The sequence below is a fragment of the Pleurodeles waltl genome, chromosome 12 (genome assembly GCF_031143425.1).
Source record: "Pleurodeles waltl isolate 20211129_DDA chromosome 12, aPleWal1.hap1.20221129, whole genome shotgun sequence".
In the NCBI taxonomy this organism is placed as follows: domain Eukaryota; kingdom Metazoa; phylum Chordata; class Amphibia; order Caudata; family Salamandridae; genus Pleurodeles; species Pleurodeles waltl.
The window spans coordinates 198,333,432-198,357,983 of record NC_090451.1 but is presented as its reverse complement, the minus strand read 5'-3'; the positions used below and the strand labels follow the sequence as shown (position 1 = coordinate 198,357,983).

The 24,552-nt window shown below is 45.7% G+C and overlaps 1 protein-coding gene and 1 long non-coding RNA gene across 2 annotated transcripts in view; one reads left to right on the top strand and one right to left on the bottom strand.

Annotated features, from left to right (window-relative positions):
- Window positions 1-12,047, bottom strand: part of ZFPM1 (zinc finger protein, FOG family member 1) — a 247,524-nt gene extending 235,477 nt beyond the window's left edge. Inside the window, exon 1 of the mRNA XM_069216983.1 lies at window positions 11,478-12,047. Within this exon, the coding sequence (XP_069073084.1) occupies window positions 11,478-11,517 (40 nt within the window). The 5' untranslated portion in view covers window positions 11,518-12,047. The remainder of the gene's footprint in view (window positions 1-11,477) is intronic.
- Window positions 12,048-12,152: 105 nt separating this feature from the next.
- The window catches only part of LOC138268257 (uncharacterized), a 90,227-nt gene continuing 77,827 nt past the window's right edge, over window positions 12,153-24,552 (top strand). The window contains exon 1 of the long non-coding RNA XR_011199966.1: window positions 12,153-12,920. This is a non-coding gene — a long non-coding RNA (uncharacterized lncRNA). The remainder of the gene's footprint in view (window positions 12,921-24,552) is intronic.

The window sequence follows — 24,552 nt, the reverse complement described above, 5'->3', positions numbered from 1 at the left end:
TTCCTAAAGTGGGCCATCCTGTGATGATAAACCAAAGTGATATTTGGGAAATTGCATTAAGAGTAATATCTATTGATGAGGTAACCATCTGCAATGCTACCTTGTTTCATCATCAAAGGAGATCTGCACTCAGAGAAACACGAGATGCCAAGCAGCAATACAGATCTTTTTGGGGGAGTATCTTCTTATATAACATAAAATCCATACAGGAGATAAAGAAATGCATGCTAACAAGAACAATAAATGTTCTAAAATCCCACGTTGGTGCATTATTTAAAGGCGCAGAGGATGAGCAGCACCCTATATATAAAACAAAAACGTCTAAGGTTATAATCTACTTTTCAGACTGGCTGTTCCATGGAATATAATCCCACTGACCTATTAGTTCTTTATGGTCAATGTCACAAAATACCTTTAGTATAAGAGAGCCTAAGACAGGACATACTTTTGGACATTACATGCTACTGACTGAAACAAGTAAGGGTACATCAGGCCCATAACACATCACCCAGTAGAAAAATGTGTACACTTCACATCACCGTAAGACATTACAGGTGCAACACGACATTACAAATACTTCATTTCTGTGTGTTACAGAACCAGGACAGATTACTGGTGCATATTTTTAATACTGTGCTTTAGGAAATGTTTTGGGCGTCCGAATGGTGGAAGATTTGTGATCCATGGGACTGGCTGTTTTATTGTGAAATACAACTTTTAGGAACACCCTTCACAAGTAACACAAGTGAAACACATAATTATTTTGACTGGTTACTATTATGGCAACAACATACAAGGATCCAGAATCTGTGTTCCGCATGATTGATATCATTATCATGAATTACGAATGTAAGCCAATTGGAATGGCTCAATCAATAACAAAATTAAAAAGTGAGTTCTGCGTTTTATGGTCCAAAAATGCAATGACGGAGTTCTGGTGGTTTTTACAAGCTACTCATGCTTCGGCTGTGGTGTTTATTTTCTCATCACCACAGCCCCTCGATGGATTGCTAAATAATAGAAAAACTGAAAATATATTGTATATTGGCAAAATAAATATGAAAAGGGCTGCGAAAAGCATCAGTAACGACCCTGCCAGTGGCTCTGTGGTTCATTGTCACGCCATCAGTAGGATTCTAGTTTATTTTAGATCTAGAACCGTGAAGGCACTGAAATGTATTGATCATTTCCCAGCTGAGAGAACAGTGCAGTCATGATATCATGGATGTGCTGGCATCACAACTGTGGCACTGGAGAAATACTCTTATCAGTAACAGTAATGATCTGCCATCACAATGTCCTACCTGCAGCACTTTCCTGCCCCACCCGTCTCATTTAAATAAGACTATATTCAAATTTGGTGATAAATGTATAGTTTTCTTGTGGTTTTCTTTCTATTTTAAGAGGGGGCGTGGGGAGCTTCCCTACGATTTGTTACATTTTTAAATGATGAAAAGTTTGCATGCAGAAGAGATGCTCTTTAGGAAACCCCTGCAGGAGTTATCAGTGACAGGAGATGAACTAACAGACCTGTGACAGACACCTGTTTTATAGATCTAGTGTTCACTGTCATTTTTCTTCATAATTCCCCTTTCTGAAGGAAAGGCACTCTGCCTTCGCAATCTCAGAATAGTCCTGTCACGTGAATAGGTTTTTGTAATAGGGGCCACAGAGGGAAACACACTTGGGCTAAGCAAGAGGTTTGGCTGATAAATAATGGTGAGGTTAGGCAATCAAAAAGTCATCATCATACATGCATTGTTTCAATCATTCTGTCACTCGCAAATGTATTCACCCACCCAATAATTCATTCTAACATTCACCCAATTACTACACACATACAAACTGAACAAGCAAATGTAACATGTTTTAAAAGAATAAAATTTAAAAAGGAAATGAGCTGCTGCCTAAACATGGTGGGCAGACTCTTGCAGTAAAAAAAAAAAGTTATTATATCGAGAGGTAATTGTCTTGCAATGGTGTTGCACAGAAAGTATTGTCATTGTATAGTTCCAGCGTGTCTACAGAGTCAAGAAGCATTCTATTGGCATCTTAGAGCAGCAAAGCAATGATACAATATGCGCAATACCAATCCAAGATGGCCGCTCAGTAAATATCACACTGGGCGTGCATACTGTATCTTTGTACAGATCAGAGATAGTTCACATAACCCTTCTAAGCATGGTGGCCATTGTGTACGGGTAAAAACAGATGACAGTGATGTGTACGATACATTCCAAGAGGGCTGGACGGTTATAAAGCAGTGACCATATGATATGTGTGCATGGCAGACGAAACAGCAAACAAGTGGCCCCGTAGAAACGTCTGAGGAAATGCAAGGCGTTCTACAAACACAAAACAAGCTTTGCAATGCAATGGGTCTTGCATTTGCTCGAGTTAGAGCTATCAGCGTCGTAAACGTCTAACCGGACATTTCTTGTCACATAAATTAAAAATGAAAAGTAATACAGTTTCACATAAGCGAGCCGATTCAAAGTGCCACGGCATCAGAGTGAAGCAGCACACAAAAGGAAAAAGAAGTTCGCTCGTAGTCAAACGTATCGGAAAAAGTGCAATTAGCCATGTAACAGGGGCCATGTCTAAGGCGGTAAGTAAACTGCCCCAAGGAGGGACAAACGTAAAGCATTTACCAATTAAAATAAAGGATTTTTGAAGGGCAAGCCCACAAACCAGTGAAAGTGATGGGTGTGCAGTGGGCGTGGTTAAAAGCCCAGATACATACCAACACGTGGGAAAAGCAGCGCTTGTGTGCTGCTATGCTCAACCTGAAAAGGGAGAAGGAAAGACCTGAAAAGGGACCTATGTATAGAAGGAGAAATGAAAAGCATAAGTACTGGACCACCATCCCTGGCAATGAAGGGCTGTCATTATCAGTTGGACGCGCACATGTGATCATGCATAATACCATCACTCGCAGTGCATTAGAGCCAGTGACTGAAAGGATTGACTCACCAATGACGTATACTGTCATGGAATGAAGAGGAACGGGAATGCAACTGGAACGGACAGAACAGGGCAGACCTTAAGACCTTCCACATATGTACATGAATGTATGTCCATAAATGTATGTACTTTTATGACTTTATTGATTATAGGCCACAGGGCCTAGAAGCCAACTAAACGTGTCTGGAAAGGATTAGCACAGTGCAAATATATCCAAAAATAGATTGTCAAGGGGGTTAAGCAACACCTAAATGCTTGCCTGCTAAGGTAATTTGTGGGATTTCATATAATAAAATACTCGTTTACAGGCTTTGACAATGTTTAACACCAATTCACCATTACAGGTCGATTGCCTTTAACATTTGTTTTTGACATTAATGTAATGCTTTCTATCTGTGTCAAAACTTTTCATAATGACTAGACAAACCCTAATGTATTAATTATAGCCTTTCCCAAAGCACCAATCAGAACATTAACTTTTAAAATGAGCTTATTCCTATAAGCAACCCAGGCCTGCTAAGCGGAGCATGAGCTTTCCTGCAAGGCAACCATTAAATTATGGAGATGTACAAAATTATAGTTGAGAAAACAATGTGTAGCCCCGCTAAATGGGGCCTAATAAGTATTCAACCAGTGCAAATCATCTATTTCCAGGGCTGTCAGGCGTAATAACCAATACACTACCCTTTTAAGGTGAAACACAATATCTTTGTAACAAAATATCAGTCTACAGAACACTGTGTAAAAACAAGCTACCTTTAAAAGGACAATTGCCTTTAGCATATGGTTTTCAAATTAATATGTAAAGCCTACTACCTTTGTCAAAACTTTCCATAATAAACAGATCAGCCCTTTAACATCTGGCATAACTTACTAGAACTCAGTCTGGCCTATACCCTTTAGCACTGCTTGTCACCATGGCAAACACAGGCCTACTGCATTTTGCTTAAGCTTTCCTACAAGGCAGCTACCAGCCAGGTCAAATATAAAAGCGGCAATGTATGCAAAATTAGTGTTGGCAAAAATTGTATAGCCTCTTATAGTTAGGGGTGAAGAAGGTTTATCAAAGTGGGAATCTTCTACCTCCAAGGCTTGTCAGAAGGGGTGACCTACTTGAAAACCTTTACCTATTACAGAACTTCCTGAGACCCCTTATAACACAACGCCTGCCCACATGCTTTAACATCATGTATTAACAATGTAAGTTTAACACCTATTGGCTTTAACATACTTTTTCACAATAAGCAAGGCCTACGTTTTTTTTTTTACAGAACTTTGAAAAATGAACATTAGACCAGGGGTAGGTGTGAAACATTTCCACAATGAACAACGGCTTATCTGCATAATCAACTGAATTCACCACTTTGCGCCTTCCCTACAAGAAAATCACCAGGCATGTAGTCATAAAGCTTAAATATGCAAAATTAAAGTTGGCAAAACAAAATATTACCAGTTTAAAATGACATAAGGTTTGCCACACTGAAGATCTTCTGTCCCTAGGGTTGTGAGAGTATAGCCTCTTATTTTCTAGAGGAACCAGAGACATTCAGTGCTTTTCACAATAGAATAATTAAGGTCTACTGGATTTGTTTCAACTTTACATTACAAAATCATAGCTTTTCCCAATAAACCAATCACGTCAATAGCCTTCCTCGTTGGCTTGTCACTCGGGCCTACTGACTGAACATAAACTTTCCCACAAAGTAACGAGCAGTCAATCATAAAATTATAAATATGTACAAAATTACAGTTGGCAAAAATCAAGGTATTACTCACGTTAAAAAGGCCCAACAATGATTTCCACAACCCCAAAGGGTTTGTCAGGGGGGGCCCCAGAGATCCCATGTTAAAACAAATACTCATCTACAGACTTTCACACATTATAATCACAATCCATCCTGAACTACCTATTGTCCTAAACATCTGTTTTCCCTATGATTATGTCACGCCTACTGCCTTTGCATTGTATGTAACTTGCACCAGTGAATCAAATAAGCCTATATGTAACCGTGCTCAGTGGCTTGTCACCATTGCCAATTCAGGCCTACTACATTGAGAACGTACTTTCCTACAAGGCAACTATCACTCAATCATAACATTACAAATATATGCAAAATTAGAGTTGGCAAAACAGTATACACTCTCACCTAGGGCAGGTTAACAAGGATTGACAAAGAGCATATCTTCTCTGCACAGGGTTTATCAGAGGGTGCGGCAAACATCAAAACCCTCGCTTACGACCCTAATCTGTGAATTTGCATCTACCACAATATACGCCGACAGGCCTTAACACATTGTAATAATAATATACTCCTACATCTTTACTTGTTTTAACACAGGTTTTTTGCAACAAAATATCAAGCCTGGTATCTTTTCACAATAAACAAGTCAGGTGTATAGCCTGGATTGTTGGTTTGTCACCAAATCCAACTCAGCCTACTATATTGAGCATAAACTTGCCACAAGACCAAAATTGAAATATAAGCACTTTTTCATGTGGATGCAGCCAAAGCCCCTCGCTCTCAGCAGTGCTTCTTAAAGCTATTTTATTTCATCACATATTATATTCCTAGAAAGGGTCAAATAACTGTACAATAAATTCACCTACCAAGGAGTTCGGAGCACTGGCATGTGGGCTGGTCCTGTATGACGTCAGACTCGGCCAGCTATCTCTGCCCGAGTGACGTCAGTCTCGGTCTGGTGCCTGGCCTCCAACGTCATACTCGGCCTGTTGTGTGGCCTCCAATGACGTCAGTCTCGGCCTGTTGCCTCCAATAACCTAACACTCGGCCGGGTGCCTGGCCTCCAATGAAGTCAGACTCGACCAGCTATCTCTTCCCCAATGACGTCAGTCTCGGCCTAGTGCCTCACCTCCAGTGAGGTCACAATCACCCATCGGCCTGCCCTCTTTAATGCCACACCCACTGTATCAGACTCGGCTTGTAGCTTCGCCAGCTATGGTGCCAGAATCGGCCTGTGGGCGGGGGTTGGTACTGGATACATGTTCTTTGCCCTATATTCAATGCACCTATAACCAGACCCACAGATAGTTGAGGCGCATGTCACTAAAGTGCACATCACTTGAAAAGTACATAATTCCGACTAATATGTCTGTCTTCAGGCAGCCTGGCTTGTTTCACAACTGCCTAAGGGCCCCTGGGCTCTGTGCCTGGCTGACCTTTCCACCTCGGCTCAGAGCTTCTATCACAGTGCGTATCTCCCCCCTCGGGGCACACTTAGCCATGAAGCCAGGGCATGGATTACTGCACGCACTCTTCTTCCGGTCAAAATGCAAATCCCACTGACTGACCATACACCGGGTTCGGAACTTCTGGTTCCGGAAAGAAGGCACCTTCATACACTGCAGCAAGAGAGGCCAAGCCCTCTGCGTCACGCCGAAGTCACACCGCAGGCAGTGGTACCGAGAGAGGCCACGCACGGGATGCTCAGGAATGATGTGGTGACACGCGAGTCCATTGTGCAATACTGGACTTGAAAACTGTCGCGCGGACAAGGCCAGGTCGGTGCAAGCAATGCCACGTAGATGCTCTCTACTACAGCAGCCTGTTCTTCCATCTGCCCATCTAATAAACACACTCACTCATTTCACTCAAGACTAGTCTGGGAGCAGCAGCATCCGTACCGCGCTGCCTCGTGACACACAGAGGCAGAGACTCGGGAAGCAAAGGTGTAACTTCCTTTTCAAAGCGTCACTTCCTGCGCCTCCGTACTGCCCCTGGTCCAAGTCAGGCCTGTAAGAATGTGATGTCTTGCTCCGATCTTGTATGAACGGGTGACGCAGACTGGATTTACAACGAGGAAGGAAGGGCAGTAGGTGGCGGACACGACGTGTGGAGGACCTCACAGTCATAGCCAAGGAAACAAAACAAAAAAAAACAATGCAACTGTGTATAAAAAAAAATTAAAAAAACTGGTACTCTAAAAAAAAAAAAAACTGTATCCAACTCACATTTGTCAGAAATAAGGGAGACAGGAAAGGCAGTGAGCTCTTACTAATCAATTAATTACACATCAGTACATCTGAAAGACCACTGGGAATACCTGTGGTAACAACACCACTAAGGCGTGTGTGCTCCACGGGTATATAGTACACCTGCACACCTTTGTGGCCTACCTACAATAAATGCGGTAACACACAAGAGAGGTGCATGTGTTTTAAGAGTACACACATTGCACAGATCACTAGGTACATCTGTGATAATACACAACACTAAGGTGCGTGTGCTCCACGAGTATACAGTACATCTGCATGTGGCCCACCTACAATAAATGTGGTAACACACAAGAGAGGTGCATGTGTTCCAAGAATACACACCTGCACATTGCACAGATCACTAGGTACACCTGTGGTAATACACAACACTAAGTTGCGTGTGCTCCACGAGTATACAGTACATCTGTGTGTCTATGTGCCCCACCTACAATAAATGTGGTAACACACAAGAGAGGTGCATGTGTCCCAAGGGTATATATCTGCACATCTATGTGGCCCACCTACAATAAATATGGTAACATGCGGTGCACGTGTTCCAAGAGTAAAACCTGCACATTGCACAGATCACTAGGTACACATGTGGTAATAACACTAAGGCACTTGTGCTCCACGGGTATACAGAACATCTACGCGGGTATGTGCCCCACCGACAATAAATGTGGTAACACACAAGAGAGGTGCATGTGTTCCAAGAGTACACACATCACTAGGTACACCTGTGGTAATACACAACACTAAGGCGCGTGTGCTCCACGGGTATACAGTACATCTGCGTGTGTATGTGGCCCACCTACGCTAAATGTGGTGACACACAAGAGAGAGGTGCATGTGTTCCAAGGGTACACACCTGCACATTGTACAGATCCCTAGGTACACCTGTGGTAATACACAACACTAAGCCAGGTGTGCTCCACGGGTATACAGTACATCTATGCGTGTATGTGGCCCACCTACAATATATGTGGTAACACACAAGAGAGGTGCATGTGTTCCAAGAATACACAACTGCACATCTATGTGGCCCACCTACAATAAATGTGATAACAGACAACTCAGAGGTACAAGTTACTCACGTGCACATCTACACGAGCCCGGGGGTTCAGGTGTGACATTACATCTGACAGTGATTTATGTATTCCTTACAAATGCAGATCTGGCGTGGCATAAAGTTCTGCAAGCCTGAGATGGAGTAAGTTTGATAGTACACTATCTATAGGGTCCACAAAGCACAGCTATAGGAACCTGGTGGTACAATTGCAATATTATGCTCTCTACACGTACTTGTATTTCAAAATATACAGTAGCACCTATAGGTACCTGGTCGTGCAAATGCGTTATCATGCTATCTCCAGATAACATGCAGTCCAAAAGTATACCTCTGTACATCTATAGGGACCAGGTGGCGGGAGTGTTATATTACGCTCTCAGGCTGTTTCACGCAAGCAAACTGGCACATTTATTGGAAAGAGGTGGTACAGGTGTAGTATAGCACTATACACACACATATTATTTTATATATATATATCACAAGTATATGCCAGCACATTCATTGGCATCCATAACACAAGTATCCATGGATACAAGCATATACCGTACCGGTACATATGCACGGAACAGACGGACTACTTTATACAAGGTTACACAGGTTCGGCTGATAATATTCACGCAACCAAAACTATATTTAGAAACGCATGTGTTCTATAGGTTCGCCCCTGCAGCTCCAGACAGGGCGTGCTGTACGAGCGCAGTGCCAGCCCCTACAAGGTGCGTGTTTTCTCTATCTACACATCTGAAACCCCAATGTATAGACGTATATGTCCTCTCAGCACCCCTTTCCGTCACAGCACCTCCTTATTTACAGATACCCTCTCCGCGCTTTATTCCCCTTTCACGTGCCCACCGCGCTTTCACCTGTCCAGGTACTGAGCACCTACACTTCACTCCCATGGAAGAGGGAGTGCCGGCACTTTGCGGCAGGACTGCAGCGTTTATAACGGGGAGACCGCGAGCACTGACTGCCGCGTCACAAACGAGCACGTTCATATGTCATTTCAACCCATTTCCACCTGTTTCTCTTTGCGCCTCTTTTCACACGTGGGGTCTGTTCCCAAGAATACAGCTCCCAAATTCCAAAACGCATCGCCCACTGAAGAAGCAATGAGGCCCCCAAAACTTCCCCTTCACCCCTGGTTCTGTGGAAACGAATCGATCGGGCGGGACATGGTGGGAATGTCAGAGCTCGGACCTTACCAACCTCTCCCCGCTGTAAAGACCGAGACATTGAGCTGGAGGGTCGTCCGCCCCCCCCCCCCCCCCCCCCCCCCCGCCCTTTCCCATTGCTGGCACCTCAGACAGCCAGATAAGAAACTTCTGCGGATTGCAATTATTTCCCTGGGCAGATAAAGCTTGGGTTTTCTCGCTTTTATCACTTGCTGATTTTACAGTCTCGAATTTGTTGTTCCTATCAGTGTATAATCTGGCACAGGGAGCCGGCCGACCTGACAGTTTCAGTAAGTTGTGTGGGGAGGAAGGGGGTGGGGGGCACAGGCCTCCTCACCGTTGCCGTTTGGGGATGTAAAGGCGCGAGATGCCTCCCCCATAGGTGACACGTTGTACCTTTGTAGTGCAAGAGCCACTTAACGCCACGACCCCCTTCCGAAAAAATAAAAAATAAATGCTCCACACATTACACCTTTCGTATTGCAGAAGCCAACTTGTTCCACGTCTAGCAGTGTCCTGGGTAGTCTGATGGACTCGTGCGCCTGCAGCAGGGGTATTATCGTCCGTTTCCCGTCTCGGCGGGTTGACACACCTTGCCATTCTTCTGAAGTGTTGACCGCGTCACAACAGCTGTCATTAACAGCGCCTGGAAGCAGCAAGCGCCTCATCGCAGGCCCTTGTTGAAAGGAAGTGGCCAGTACCATCCCTCGGATGAGGACCCGGGCACCAAATGAAAATAAAATAATAAAAAAAGTAATATCTCGCGGGAGGCGTGATAACATCGTGCCAGCTGTGAGAGACATGGGGGGATAAATTACTGAGCGTCGCATTTTTCAAGCCTCCTCCCCCCGCCAGACGCTCGGTTTAATGCAATGAATGGGAGCCGGGGCTGCCAGATAAGCACCCTGGTCCCCTGTCCCGACTCCGAGATCTTATCGGCGCTGCTGCATTAATGGAATATGTGAGCGCTATCGGGGCTGCTGATCGGTGCCTGCTATCCAGCCAGGCATCTAAGGGGGGCGGGGGAGCCAAGGTCTGCTAGTCTCTGTGGGGTGGGGTGGGGTGGGGGCTCTGCTTCACAAACAACGGACAATAATACACAGTGTTTCCGAAGCTCGCCTAGTTAGTAAACCTTGGCTGTTCCCACGATAAGGCGCAGCCAGTAGGTATGTACAAGTGCACCAGCACACCGAGGCTATTCTGGTTCCAAGTAGGCGCTATGGAAATGTATTGATTCGGCGTTAAGTGGAAGCATCGAATAATGAATGAATAAAAGTTGTATGCGGCTATATGTAACCCCAGGGCAAGCGTGAGATACTGCGTTATACTAAACTCGGTTTCAGAGAGAGGCGATACTCTTCCCCAACACAAATTAACGCACCAAAACCAAAAGCGCGTTACAGCACATGCCAACGAAAAACAAGAACGGCAAGCGACCACACTCGGGGTGTCTTTTCACAGCTTCAGAGCTAACTCCAGTTACCTAAAGCGTACGACTTCCCATTCGGGACACCAACTCCTGTCCCCCAACTCCACGCACGACCTCCTGTTCCCCAACTCCATGCACCGGCCCTCTTGTCACCCCCTCCATGCACCGGTCTCTTGACACCCCCACTCCGCTCTCCGACCTCCTGTCACCCCACACCATCCACAGACCTCTTGACACCCCACTCCACGCACTGACCTCCTGTATCCCCACTCCATCCACAGACCTCTTGCCACCCCACTCCATGCACCGACCTGTTGACACCCCACTCCTTGACACGACCTCTTGTCGCCACACTCCAAGACCTGTCACCACACTCCATGCACCGACCTCCTGTCACCCTACTCCATGTACCGACCTCCTGTCATCCTACTCCATGCACCGACCTCCTGTCGCCCTACTCCATGCACCGACCTCCTGTCGCCCTACTCCATGCACCGACCTCCTGTCGCCCTACTCCATGCACCGACCTCCTGTCGCCCTACTCCATGCACCGACCTCCTGTCGCCCTACTCCATGCACCGACCTCTCGTCGCCCCACTTCATGCACCGACCTTCTGCCTCTATGGACACCCACCCCGTACAGTGAACCACCTGCCCCATTCCACGGACCGTCTCTTGCCCTCCCCGGCTCTCTCACCCATCCTCAGACAGGTACTCACATCCTGCCTGCAGTAGTGTCGCTACAGGGAGGAGCAGCTAAGGACCAGTTGTGCACAGGGCGCAATGAACCCACCCCCTCCCCCCACGGCCACCACCTCCCCAGCACCCCCCGCAGAGGCAGGTACTCACGCTTGATCTGCCGGGGGTTGCTCTGCTTCCGCCTGGACATCTCTCTGCGCTCGGCTCGGTTCGCTGCTGCTGCCGCCAGTTCGGGGGAGTTAGGCTTCGCGGTGCCTCCAGAAGGGATTCCCAGGGCGGGGGTCAGGCAACTCCGCGAGGCATGGGTAGCACCCACTCCCCGGAGCAGGGTGTGCTCCGAGTCCGCGCCCCGAGCCAGAGCTTTAGGGGTAGCACTGGGGCGGAGCAGGGCCGGCGGTGGTCTCTGAGGGTGGGTGCTGCAGGCCAGGTAAAGGGGGCTCTGATGGTCCCCGGGGGTGTCCTGAGCCCCGGAGAATAGTTACCAGCTCCGGGGATTAACGAGTCTGAAGAAGCCGAACGTGTTTCTTGCCAGCAGAAGAAGGTACTCCGCGCTCCCCCACCTCCTGCCGAATAACCAGCAGTCCTCCGCGCCTATGGGGGTGCTCCGATCCCCACTAGGCAGTGGCAGTCCCGCGGCTCCCAACCCAGCGATCGCCGCCGCTTTGATTCTTCCGCTACTTTCTCAATGAAACCTTGAAATGTATCAAACACAGAGCGAACACTCCAAAGGGGCGTGCCCGCACCAGAGGGGCGTGGCCTCACAGCTGGTTGGTTTTGGCAGTATAGCCTCTCCCACCGGAAGTAGCTGTAGCAGCTCAATTCCAAAAGGGTTCATTGAATTTGGAGAAAGATAGGCGTCATTTCGGTTTAGGGGATAGTCCCGTTGGGCACCCATCTCTTCAGGGATCGATGCCCTCTTGAACAGTCATCTGCCACCCGAGGAGAACAGCGTCGTTCCGGAGAGGGATGAGTATTCCCCGGAGGTAGTGGCCAAAGAGCACACTTCAGATCCATGGTCTTCGAGTGACGAATTGTAAGCGCTACATGTAATTATTAGAGGCCATAAGGTCCCCGGAGTCATTGCAGAACGCGCGATTAATTCAGTTTTAACTTTGCACTGTGGGACTTGTAGTCCTGCATTACATTCCAACAGCCGGACAAGTTCCTCGATGCATAGCTGAAACATCGACTGGTTGATGTATTCTTGCACGGGTCTGTGAAACTTCAGAACTCTGATACAATGGCTGACAACCCTTGATCACTGTGAAACGGAGAGCGCCACCCAGACGTCCCTACCTAGCTCGGGTACTCTATGGCCGTAGTGAAGTCTGTCCGCCTGCAGAGACCTGTCCTCGCGAGGAAAATCATTTCACTTGAAGAGACTTCTGCATGCAGTGCTTTCTGACCGAGTTTCTCGACCGGAAGAGAAACCCGCCGTCCAGGACACGAGGGCCCATCCCACACTCGAGCAATCTCTGCGCTGCACTGGACAACGGAAATTCTATCTCCTTGGCATTAGGTCATAACCTCTATGTCCATGAAATAAAGAACCTCAGGCGCCTTCAGCAAGCCCAACAGTTTCCCGTCCTATAGGTTTGTTCAAACATTTGTTCCTCTGTTGTGCATTCACACAGCCAACATATTTTTATCCAGCACACTCAGTGTTGTTTCTTGGAGCGATGCCTACGCCAATTTCTTATTTCAACCTAAAGATGTCATGGAAAACGTAGAGATTTTTAATGTTTTGTTTTCACAAGCTGTTCGATACTCTGTTGCGATCGCAACAAGGCAAACATAAATCATGGAATAATACAAAAAACATCATAAAAATCCTGAACCTGCCAAGTCAAAATATTTGTGACTTTTCCTAGGTGTTGTGGTTTGGAGAGGCAATCATGTAACAAAAAAATGTATCCCTGAGTTCTGGCCAAATCGCTGGTTATGTTACACTTGTCTTTGAGCCCAGGTAATTGCATCTGGTAGCAGATGCTATTGTCTGCATTAACAATGTATTCCGGAGTATGGGCCTGATTTATGGTTTTGTGGAGGGGTTATCACGTCTGCCGTATTACAATACCATAATAACCCATCAGCCAAACTCTAATTCAGGCCCTAGGTCTTTAGTAACGGTTGACATCTTAGTACATGAAGAACCCCATTTTTGCACCATAATATTTTTGACTCTCTTTAACAAATGTTTCCCAAGCTTTATTTAAAATTCAAACTTTGAACATGATAAATTTGGTGCATACTGGTCAAACGATTCAAAAGTTATAAGGAAGATCCCAAAACCTGTCACTTTTAAGTATCTTGGGTTTTGCCATAGTGATTTTTTCCGCTAATATCTGTGAAACATCTGAAAGTCCTTATCATTTTTGTGGTATGGCAGTCCCTCCATCATTTTGTGATTTGTCTTCTTTTGGATGAATGTTGGAACTGCCCTTTCTGCAGGGTTTTTCCTGACTTTTTGCTTCTGACCTCCTGTTTTTTGATCCTGTGCTGATTTTAGTTTTTGCTGGCTTTAGGACTCTGGACATTTACCACTGATGACCAGTGCTAAAGTTGATGTGCTTTTTGTCTAAATTGTATTGGTAAGTGGTTTATCAGTGATTGGCACATTTGATTTACTAGTAAGTCCCTAGTACAGTGCACAATGTGTCCCCAGGGCCTGTAAATCAAATGCTACTTGTGGGTCTGCAGCACTGATTGTGCCACCCACATGAGTAACCCTGTAAACATGTCTCAGACCTGCAACTGCAGTGTCTGTGTGGGCAGTTTTAACTGCCACTTCGAACTTGCACGTGCACCTACTTGCCAGGCCCACACCATCCATTTTATTACATGTAAGGCACCCCTAGGGTAGGCCCAAGGCAGCCCCGTGGGAGGGTGCAATATATGTTAAAGGTGAATTTCTGTACTGAGTACTGCACATCTACGTTGACTCAAAACGCTTTTTTTTCACTTTGCCCCTCAGGGATTCCTCCCCCCCACACACAAGGACTTTTGGGTCCCAGTTACCCATACCCCGCTCCCACATATATGTTGCTTTGTTTTTATTTTCAGGAGATTGTGACAGAGTCCCTGAATCTTAAAATGTCAGTCACAACATTTCTCGTCATGTTGCGGTCTACCAATCATAGTCCTTGGTTTGGTCCCCCGGATCCAGCCCATCAGTATGCCTTGTTTGCAGTTTAACACTTAGGTACTCCCTCAGTGATACAGGACTCCTAAATATAGACGCCTCGTCAGGGGTAGTAAGCACTATGTATAAAATACTATTACAATATCTATACATTTTTAAGCTTAAGTTGTCTAAAATGGCTGAATAAATTTACACTAAATCACAAAAAGCAAGCTTTCTGGGTAAGGATCTAGCTTTCTGCCAAGTTTGGTGTAATTCCTTTCAGCGCTATAGTGGTAGTGTTGTCTGACGTTCCTACGGGAAATGACATGGATAAAACATGTTTTGGGACTCCCTTTTTCTCAGTCCCCGCTTAATAGATCTCCCCAAAACATCCCAGGAAGAAGCTGAGGTTGCTGATGTTTTTTTGAAGAACGTTTTGTGAATATTCATCAAACAATGCAATAGTTATTAGCAAGCCAAAAAGAAATAGCTTTAAAATAAGTAAGTTTTAATCTGTCTGAAGCTTAATTAGGCTAATTAGAATTAGCACGCCAACAGTTGCCTCCTGTCAGTGCTTTCCACTTAATGAGGTGTGGATCTCCTCTCAGAGAAAGTGGACTCCGCCTTTCTGTAGGAAGCCCTGAGTGTGAAGTATGTGACTGATCTCAGCTCAGGAACATCAGCTTGGGAGGGTTCAGGAACATAATTGACTTGAAAGTGGACAAGGTGAGGCTTGCCCACGGATAGTTGAGTGTAAAGAAACATCTCAGGAGGAGAGGACGTTTGATCCAGCACCTCAGTGGTAAGGGGAGCTGGTCCCATCAACATGTTGGTGTGGTTGAGAAGGAGGGGCAACTCATACTACTAGACACATCTCTGGCTGGTCCACCAGAGGGACAGAAGGGTTCTGCCATGTTGGAGTTAAATGTGGGATAATTTGCAGTAAGGCAAACAGGATGTGCTGCAAAAGTGGAAATGTTTGCTCTCAAGAACTTTTTTCTCATTGATTAGGGAGTGAAAAGGAGTCATTCCCTTCCAGCAGGTAATTGTACAAGCTCCTCCAAACACACCTGTATCTGCTGTCTGTGGTCAGTGTGGAGTTAGTAGTAAAGGTAGAGATGTAGAGTTCTTTCAGGTTGTGCAACAAAATCACAGGAAGTCATCAAATACTCATCTCTCACTGTCAAGAGATGAATGTATCACAGGTCAGTATGTGCTATGGTACATAAACACATGGAACCCAATCTCACTCCCTTTGGTGTTTTTACTCACTGGCTTCCATTCAATCAGACACCCATGAACCTAGGGACGACTGAACAAAGGAGAGGATGGAAGCTGGAAAGCAGCCAAACCCAGCAGAAAGTGGAATGACGAAGAACCAGAGCCAAAAGCCAGTGAGTACTCTGAGAACAAGCAGAGGAACCTAAAATGACACCCGAGGACGCGCATTCACAGCACCTGGGGGGCCAAGGAAGACAACGCCAGCGCGGTAAGGTCAGGAGCCCTTTAAATTTTGCACAGCGCTCCCGCCTCGCGGGACACGCATTCACGGCACCTGGGGGTAAAACGCCAGTGCGGGAAGGGCAGGAGACCTTTAAATCTTGCACAGCACTCCTGCCTCGCGGGTCGCGCATTCACGGCACCTGGGGGGGCCAAGGAGGACAACGCCAGCGCGTGAAGGGCAGGAGCCCTTTAAATCTTGCACAGCGCTCGCGGGACGCGCATTCACGGCACCTGGGGGGCCAAGGAGGACAACGCCAGCGCGGTAAGGGCAGGAGCCCTTTAAATCTTGCACAGCGCTCCCGCCTCGTGGGATGCGCGCAGGCGTGCCCGGGCCAAGGGCGGGCCCGTCCTGTGCCCGGAGGAGGCTGGGCTGGGCCCCCGCTTTTTCATCTGTACTGTGATAACAGCAGGCTTGTTAGTGCCTGGTGGGACCCCAAGTCCCAGGCACCCCTGCTCTCTTTCTACACCTAGGGGATACTCGCGGGCTGGGCCATCCCTTCTCAATTTTCTTTTTGTTTTTGTTTTTGGGGGCCCCAGTTTTCGGCTCGGACACTCCGTAGTCTATAATGGGGAAGCGTAAGGCAGATGATGTCCCTGCTCCACCTTCTGGTGCCAAAAAACATAAGAAACGAGCTGGTAGGAAAATCGATGACCCTCCTAAGCCCATTAGGAATCAATTTCAAGCTATTGACTCCTTGTTCGAGGAAGTAGAGGCAATATTGAGGAGCCCATCTATCACCGCTCCCTCCATTCCGGCTACTTCGACTCTTAGGAAGATTCCGGATCTATTTACCAAAAAACTGCGGACACCTCACTTGTCTGTGGAAGCGGACCTCCATCCCCCTCCCATATCTAAGGCTGCAATTCTTTCACCGCCAATGAGGCCTACTTCAATTGTTGAAGTTGCAGAATGTAACCAAATTAGGGACTCTCTGCATTTAGGTTCCAAGACTGTAGTTTCTAGCGATATTCTCTGCTCAAATAGATTTCAACTCCAACCCTCTTCTAGTGAGAGCCCAGGTTGCTCTACGCCTTTAATTTCTGTGGAACCTGATACAGAGGAATTGGACTGGCAGACCCAACGCAAGATGTCACTTGAACTGGAAAATGTTTCCCAGAAGCTGGACAATTTAAAATCCTTGGTAATGGTTATTTTAGGTAAAATTTCGGGACTATCTGAGACGAAGGTATTGTGCAATTGTAAATTGCCCAGCATGAATGACCACTTTCCTGATCTGACTGGAGGGGCTAACATGCTAGCTACATTAGACACTGGGGATAACTTAGTTTCTCACCCCAAATGTCCAAAGCTGGGGGTTAAGTCTATGAGTATGGCAACAAATAAAAAGGGGAGTTGCCTCTTTCTATCTGTCGACAACCCCACTGACTCCGGTCGTATGCTTATTCCTGCCTCAATAAATAATGACCTATGTTCTCCCTGTATAAATCCCCTGCCCAAGGGAGCTATGGTTGGGAAGGGTGCACAGACGCCCGCAAGTCCACCCAGAGTTTCACGCCAAGGTCAATTCAAATTTATTCAGGCGACGGATCCAAAGGGGAGACATGACCAGAGGAGGAAGGATGCATACATCTACATGACAGGGGTCCCTAGGTTATCTGCTGGGCAGAGAGAGTCCCACGATTCTCTCATTATTAAAGTTGTCTATTGGTTTCGCATACAGAGGAAATGTCTGTCTGTTATCCGTTCTGATATTTGGGAGGGACGTAGACATGCTCAACCAGACTCAGATCTTGATTATATTTCAATCCTCTTTTTTGACATCTCTATGGTCGATAACCTTATGGCTTTTAACCTACGGACTCGTTCTCTGAAATCTGGTAGAAATATCAGAATTGGCCTCTGCATGTATTCTCCGGGGGGGGGGGGGAATCACAAAGGATTGATAGACCTTCCAATGCTCTTGTGGGAAGGGTTCAGGGTCCACGTAATAGCAATCGATCAGCTTTGACCAAGATCCGCTCCCCCCGGTTATCTGATTTAGACTGACTAAACGTTGTTCCCCCCTCAGTGTTCCCCACTTCAGTTGCTACGCCTTACAGAGGCAAACGATCAAGGGCTCTGAACTCCATCGTATCCCCGAGAGTTAGACCCATATTTGTGCCCTCTGTACTTAATATTTTATCTTGGAATGTGGCTGGAATAAAGAAAAAGATGGGAGATCCTGGATGGGTCAACTTTATCTCTAAGCAAGATTTATGACTCTTTCAGGAAACCTGGGTGGAAGAGATAATATATGTTGAGGGGTTTACAACTTATTTTGTCGCAGCTCAGCCTGTCTCTGGAGGCTTTGGTAGGCCTATGGGTGGGCTCTTGATTTTAGTGAATAAGAAACTGCAATGCGACTATTCTGTATTATCCCTTAACTCATTAGACTTATTGGGTGTTAGACTCATATTTCAGCCTGGTTTCACAGTGACTTTGGTCAACGTGTATGCGAGGTTCGTCCCCCCAGTATGGAATCAAGGGTACTTGCTCAGCTAGCTGAGCATATGGAACTTTTGCATCCTTCTAACCATCTGGTGATAGGGGGTGATATAAACTGTTCCTTTGTATCCAAGAACCTTGTAGGTAATTTAACAACTGAAGAAGATGAATCCTGGGGTATTCCCCAAGTGAAGGATGATTCTCTTAGCATTGGTTCTTGTGCTGCTACACAGATGGCTTCCCTTTGCCTACGCTGTGGACTCAGGGAATGTAATGGTCGGACTAGATCTGATCTAAATCATGCCCCCACTTTCAAGCGGGGGTGTTCTTCCAGCACTATTGATTATTTTTTTGTTGACATCAGGCTTTGGTCACATACTCTGGACATGAAGGTGGAACTCCGTCATGATAGCGATAACCACCCTCTATGTCTTACTTTATTCAACAAAGCATTTGGGAGAACACAACACCTAGAGACCACTGATGTTCCGATCCCTTCCCTGAACTCCAGGCAAACTCGTGTTAGTTGGCCAAAGGTTACATCCAACCCACTCCTGGTCAAACAAATTTATTCTTCCTTTCTACAGCTGTTCTCCGGTCTTGAAAAGCAAGAGGTCGATAGTCTTCCAATTCTGAAAATCCATGCTGAATTGCTAAATATTCTACAGTATTTGTTTTATAAAGAAACTACTGTGAGATATACTTCTGATACTATCCGATCCAGAGAATGGTTCAACAATGATTGCGACCTTGCTAGGCTCAATCTTAAACTGGCCCTCCACAAGCACTCACAGGAGGAGATCAGGGCTGCTAGATTTAGCTATACTTAGGCCCTGGATCTAGAGAAGAAAAATTGGGAATTTGAGATCTGGCAAAAGCTGCTGGAGGCAGTCGAAAATCGAGACGAGGGCTCCTTTTGGAGGTTATTGACCCACAGGCACAGAGAGGGTAATGCTATTCCTAATCTTCACATCCAGCCTGAAAGATGGGTGGCTCATTTTTCCGAGATTTATGCTTCATCCGTGCAACAGTACCACGAGGACCATATGGGTGCCAAACGCAGACCTCTCATCGAATGTCCCACGGAGGGCATTGTTTTTACAATTGCTGAAACCACAGCAGCTATTAATTCTTTGAAACCCGCTAAGGCTCCTGGTCCTGATAAGATACCAGGGGACCTGTTTAAGTCTGAACCCGTTATTTGGGCGTGGTATATTAATACTTTATCAAATGCCATCGCAGCAGGTAGCACCATTCCGGACTCGTGGCTCGGAGCCGAAATTATCCCTATTCATAAAAAAGGAGATGTGGGACTGCCTGCCAATTACCGCCCAATTAGCCTCATTGATAATCTTCAAAAGATTTTTTCTAAGCAAGTCCTAGGCAGGCTAATGGACTGGGTCACAACCAATCAGGTCCTATCTCCCCTCCAGGCTGGTTTTCGTTAAAAAATTAGCACTATGGACCAAGTCTTTAGATTTTTTCTGTTACTTTGGAAATACGTTACCTTGGCCAAACAAAATTTGTATGTTGCTTTTGTTGACCTCAAGTCTGCTTTCGATCTTGTTCCAAGGCAGAAATTGTGGGAAGTCCTAAAGAAAATTGGTGTCCCGATGAACTTGGTGCATCTAATCCAAAGATTGCACAAGAACACCAATGCTCGAGTAGGATGGGGCAGTCAGGGGGAACTTACTGATAGCATTAATATAAGGCGGGGGTGCGCCAGGGCTGTGTCCTGGCAGCCACTCTCTTTTCGTTGTTCATCAATGAAGTAGTGCAAGTTGTAACTGACTGTCAAAACGATGCCCCTTCTTTGAACAATTCAAAAGTTCCAATTCTTTTATTTGCTGATGACTCCCTCTTGATCTCTAAAACACCTATGTGCCTTCAGGTCCTCCTGGACAGGTTTAGTGTGTTTTGTGCAGACCATGGATTAGAACTCAACTCTAGTAAAACAAAACTTATGATCTTTGGTCTTGGTAGCTCAAAACGATGTAACATCCTATATAATGAGGTTCCCTTGAGCAAGGTATGCTCCATTGATTATTTAGGGGTGAGAATCAGCAACGATATGAACTGGCAGGCCTAGGTAGGGAAAAGCTTAGCTCTCCTAGCACATAGGTCAGGGGCAATCTTGCGTTTTCAAATGTCTAATACTGAGAAAGTTGTTTCCCCAGCTATAAAAATTTATCTAGCCAAGGCTCAGAGTGCCGCGGTCTATGGCGCTGAGGTCTGGGGTTTCTCCAAATCTAGCAAGTTATCTGTGGGGGAAAATAATTTTGCAAGATCACTCTTGGCATGTCCTCGTAGCACGCCCTTGGTTCCAGTGTTTTTGGACCTAGGGTTCCCCCGCATTTCCGATGTAATAGCTTTAAGGCCCTTAACCTTTTGGGTTCGCATCTGGACTATCCCTGAATTAATCATACACAAGGAGTCTTTGCAAGACTTATTGGATAGACCAAACGTACTTTCTATCCCTTGGTTCAAGTACATTTCGGAATGGTTCCATACCTTGGGACTCAGTGATTTCTGGAGCCAGCCAAATAACTTAAGGAGGGCTCACAAGGACTACCTGAAATCTGTTTACTGGTCCCATGTTAGGGAAAAACATTTGTTCTGCACTTCACATGGTAGGCTGACGTCTCTTTTCCTCGATTACAAGTGGTTTCCCCACTTCGAACCCTTCTTGGACTTAATTACCCATCAACTAAGTAAAAGTTTGTATGTTCGATTTAGGTATGGATGCCTCCCTCTAAAGTCCTTTTCTAGTTCATGGAGTTCCACCCTGTTATCTGACAAATGCCCATGCTGTAACGGTTCTGTGGAAACTGTAGTGCACTTCATGTTTATTTGTCCTGCCTATGGCACTGCCCGGCGGAAATGGCTTTGTCCCGCTTGTAGAAATTTGGGGTTGAGAACGTGTAAAGATGCCCACAGGTTGATGTCGAGAGATTGCTCCTCTTTCCTAACTTGTGCGGTCAGCAAGTTCCTTGCGTCCGCCTGGCATATACGTACACATTTAAAAAAAAAAAAGATTACAGTGATTTGATATTAATTGAACCCTGATTTTACATTATTTAACTCAATTGTTTTATCCATTGAACTTTTTATAAATCATTGATGAGGAAGTCAAAAGCAGCCAACAAAAAGGAACTCTGACATTTCCCCCTCATTTATAGGACTGGAAACACATGTGAAGATTTATATCAAACTTTTCTCTTTGTACACTTGCAGATCTCTCATTTTATTTTATTTTTATCTCATCCTCATTATCTACTTTTTAATCTTGTTATTATATATCTATTATGTATGGATCATGATTTTATTGTTGTAAGTTATTGCTTTGATGGTTAATTATACCGAATAAAGCTTGTGTGACTTGACACCCGAGGTAACCAAACTAGCCTGGAAGCAGACAAGATGTTCAAAGCTGTGTTGCCAGGGGCAATAGATGCCATTCCTGGACCTAAATAATTGTCTGCCTAGGCTGATCTGAAGACCCGCCCCTTTATCTGGATACTGTACTGCACACCTTTTTGCACTAGTGCCCCAGCCACGATAAGCTGGTCTGCCACAAACGCAGTGCTGCAGTACTATTATGTGTAGAAATGTCTTAATCCTTGATTTTCGGAAGGTTGTGAGACATTTGCAGAAAATATTTTTCTTCTTTTCAAATGAGTAACAGGCTCTGAATGCTGTCAAATAGCATTTTTCACAGACCAGGGCAGAGGTACATTGGCCAAGATATTTATATGGGCTCAGTATTATGCTAGCGTTTAATAATCTAGCCCAGATTTAAAGTAACTTGGCAAAGCTCTGCATAAGTGTCCTAAAAGGCAGCAAGGTTGAAATCCTTGAAACAGTATCTGTTTTTCTGCCGTCATCGCTACCTCTTTCCCATCCTCCACCGTCCTCATCCACAAGTTTTTGTTCATTTTTGCCTGATTTCTTTTTTCAGGATACATAGCATTTCCTTCAAAACAACAGGAGTTGGGAAGGCTTCACATGTAGGTATGCTAATAACCAAATTAGGGTTGTATTGTTTGGTTGTCATGTTTCAGCCAAACATGACTGAAGGAACAGAAGGAAACATTGAGCAGCGCTCAGCTTCAGTGTCAGGATTCAAACAGGACTATGACGTATTAGGATGAGTGCTGCTGATGCATGCCTTCTATATACCTTGTGATTATCAGCCGCGGCTGCAGCATACGTCAAGGGGGGAAGACAGGGGAAACAACATTATTTAAAAAAGAGAACATTTACTGTTTCCCTTGCGCCGCCGCCTGCAGCCGCCTCGCTCCTCTTGTGGTGTCCCAGCATTCCTTGGGACACCAGCACAGGCTCCCCAGTAATCCTGGCGCTGCTTACATGCTAAAAATAGCATGCAAGCAGCCCCAGGATTGGTCTAAGCAGCTCAGAGTGCCGCTCAGATGCAAGCCTGGGGTCTGTGCTGTTTCTTCAGCCCGGTTGTGCATACAGCAGGGTTGGAGAAACCTAAGTGCGCATGTGTGTTTGGCCGGCCTCAGACCGCCAGCCAAATACACATGCACACTTAGTGCACTCTCCTCTCCTCCCCACTCCCACCTCCTGTGCCAAGCCCCACCCCTCCCTGTGCACCCTGCTACTGAACCAGCAGATGAAAAATGATGAAATATAAAACGATAGAAAGCTATCATTTTATTTTTAATCTGCTTGCCCAGCCGGGGGGGGGGGGGGGGTGTCGCCCCTCTGCAGCAACCGACCCAGGTGATCATGCATGGGTACTCAGACACCCGATGGCACTAACCTTTGCTCCTTTGCTGCCATTTGTGGTGACAAGTGCTGGTCATGATGAACATCTGTCACTGCTGCAGTTCCAGCACTGAACATCTCCTGCATGTGAAAGAACAGAGATTACATGGGGTTTCAGGACGATTTACGATTTCCTGTATGAGGCATAGGCCGGTGATCAACATCCTGAAAGATGAGCCTGTGCCTTGAGTTACTCCTGCCTGTGAATGCTTGCTGTCTGTTGTGTTCTACTGAGTGGTGTTAGAGCCTGATGCGGCAGATATGTCTGATCAGCCCAGCATACACAAGTAGCAACCCTCCTGCCCCCACTCCAGCTGTCAGAGCGGGGGGTCCAGGGGCCACTGACTTGGTGACAGGCATTGCAGCCCGTGGCGAGAAAACAGGCCACAAGTGAAAAAAACTATTTGCAAAACTTTTCGATTACTTCTTCAAAAGAGGTAGTCCAAATTATATTTGATTCTGCTAGATACTACAGTGTTCCTCAAATGAGTGTGTATTTATACATATTTTACGTAATGGCGGTCGCCACTAGGTAGTTATAGTTAGTACCATGTTTCCATAGAAAAAAACATTTTTTGATTTGCCTATATCTTTTGCACCGTTTAGCAAATCTTCATGAAATTTTCCAAAAAAAGGTGTGGCAGTGATTCTTGATGCGCATGAGAAGTTTTCGGGATGATCTGACAAGTGGGGGCCAAGAAAAAGGGGGTGGTCAAAAAACATGTGTTTCCCATGTTAATTCACATATTAGCTTTGAACACAACTACAGCCGGAACTGCTGTACAGAATTTCACCAAATTTGGCTGAAAGATAGATTTCGGTTTGCAGATTAAGCTTTTGCATATTTGATGTAAATCCGTTAAGGAGTATTTGAGAAATTAAAGAGAAAATACATGTATCTATCTAGGGCCGCGGATCCATCGCAACGTTTTCGCTGCAATCGCAGCAAATTTGTGAATGCATGCGCCAACAGGAATTTTGATATTGGCTGGCCGCAACCTGACTAGAAAATTGTGACAGCCATTTTAGGTAACAGGACACAGTCCTTGGGGAAGAAAAATAAACTGAAAAGTGGCATAAGGGGTTAGGGTAGAGGTACCCTGACCCCAGAATTGTGATATGGGGGTCTCTGAGTGTGAGATTACGACCTTAAAAATACATTTTTTCACGCCCCACGATATTCTCAAATACATCGCGAAGCTCAGGCCCTCCCTGTGTAACATCACAATGAATTCGCGAATATCGGGGACAACCAAAAAACATCCACAGTCATTCATACACTAGTTCAATCTCGAACAGTGGCACTCTCACACATGCTCATAGACCCACTTAGACACTGACGCACCCACTCTCAGACACTG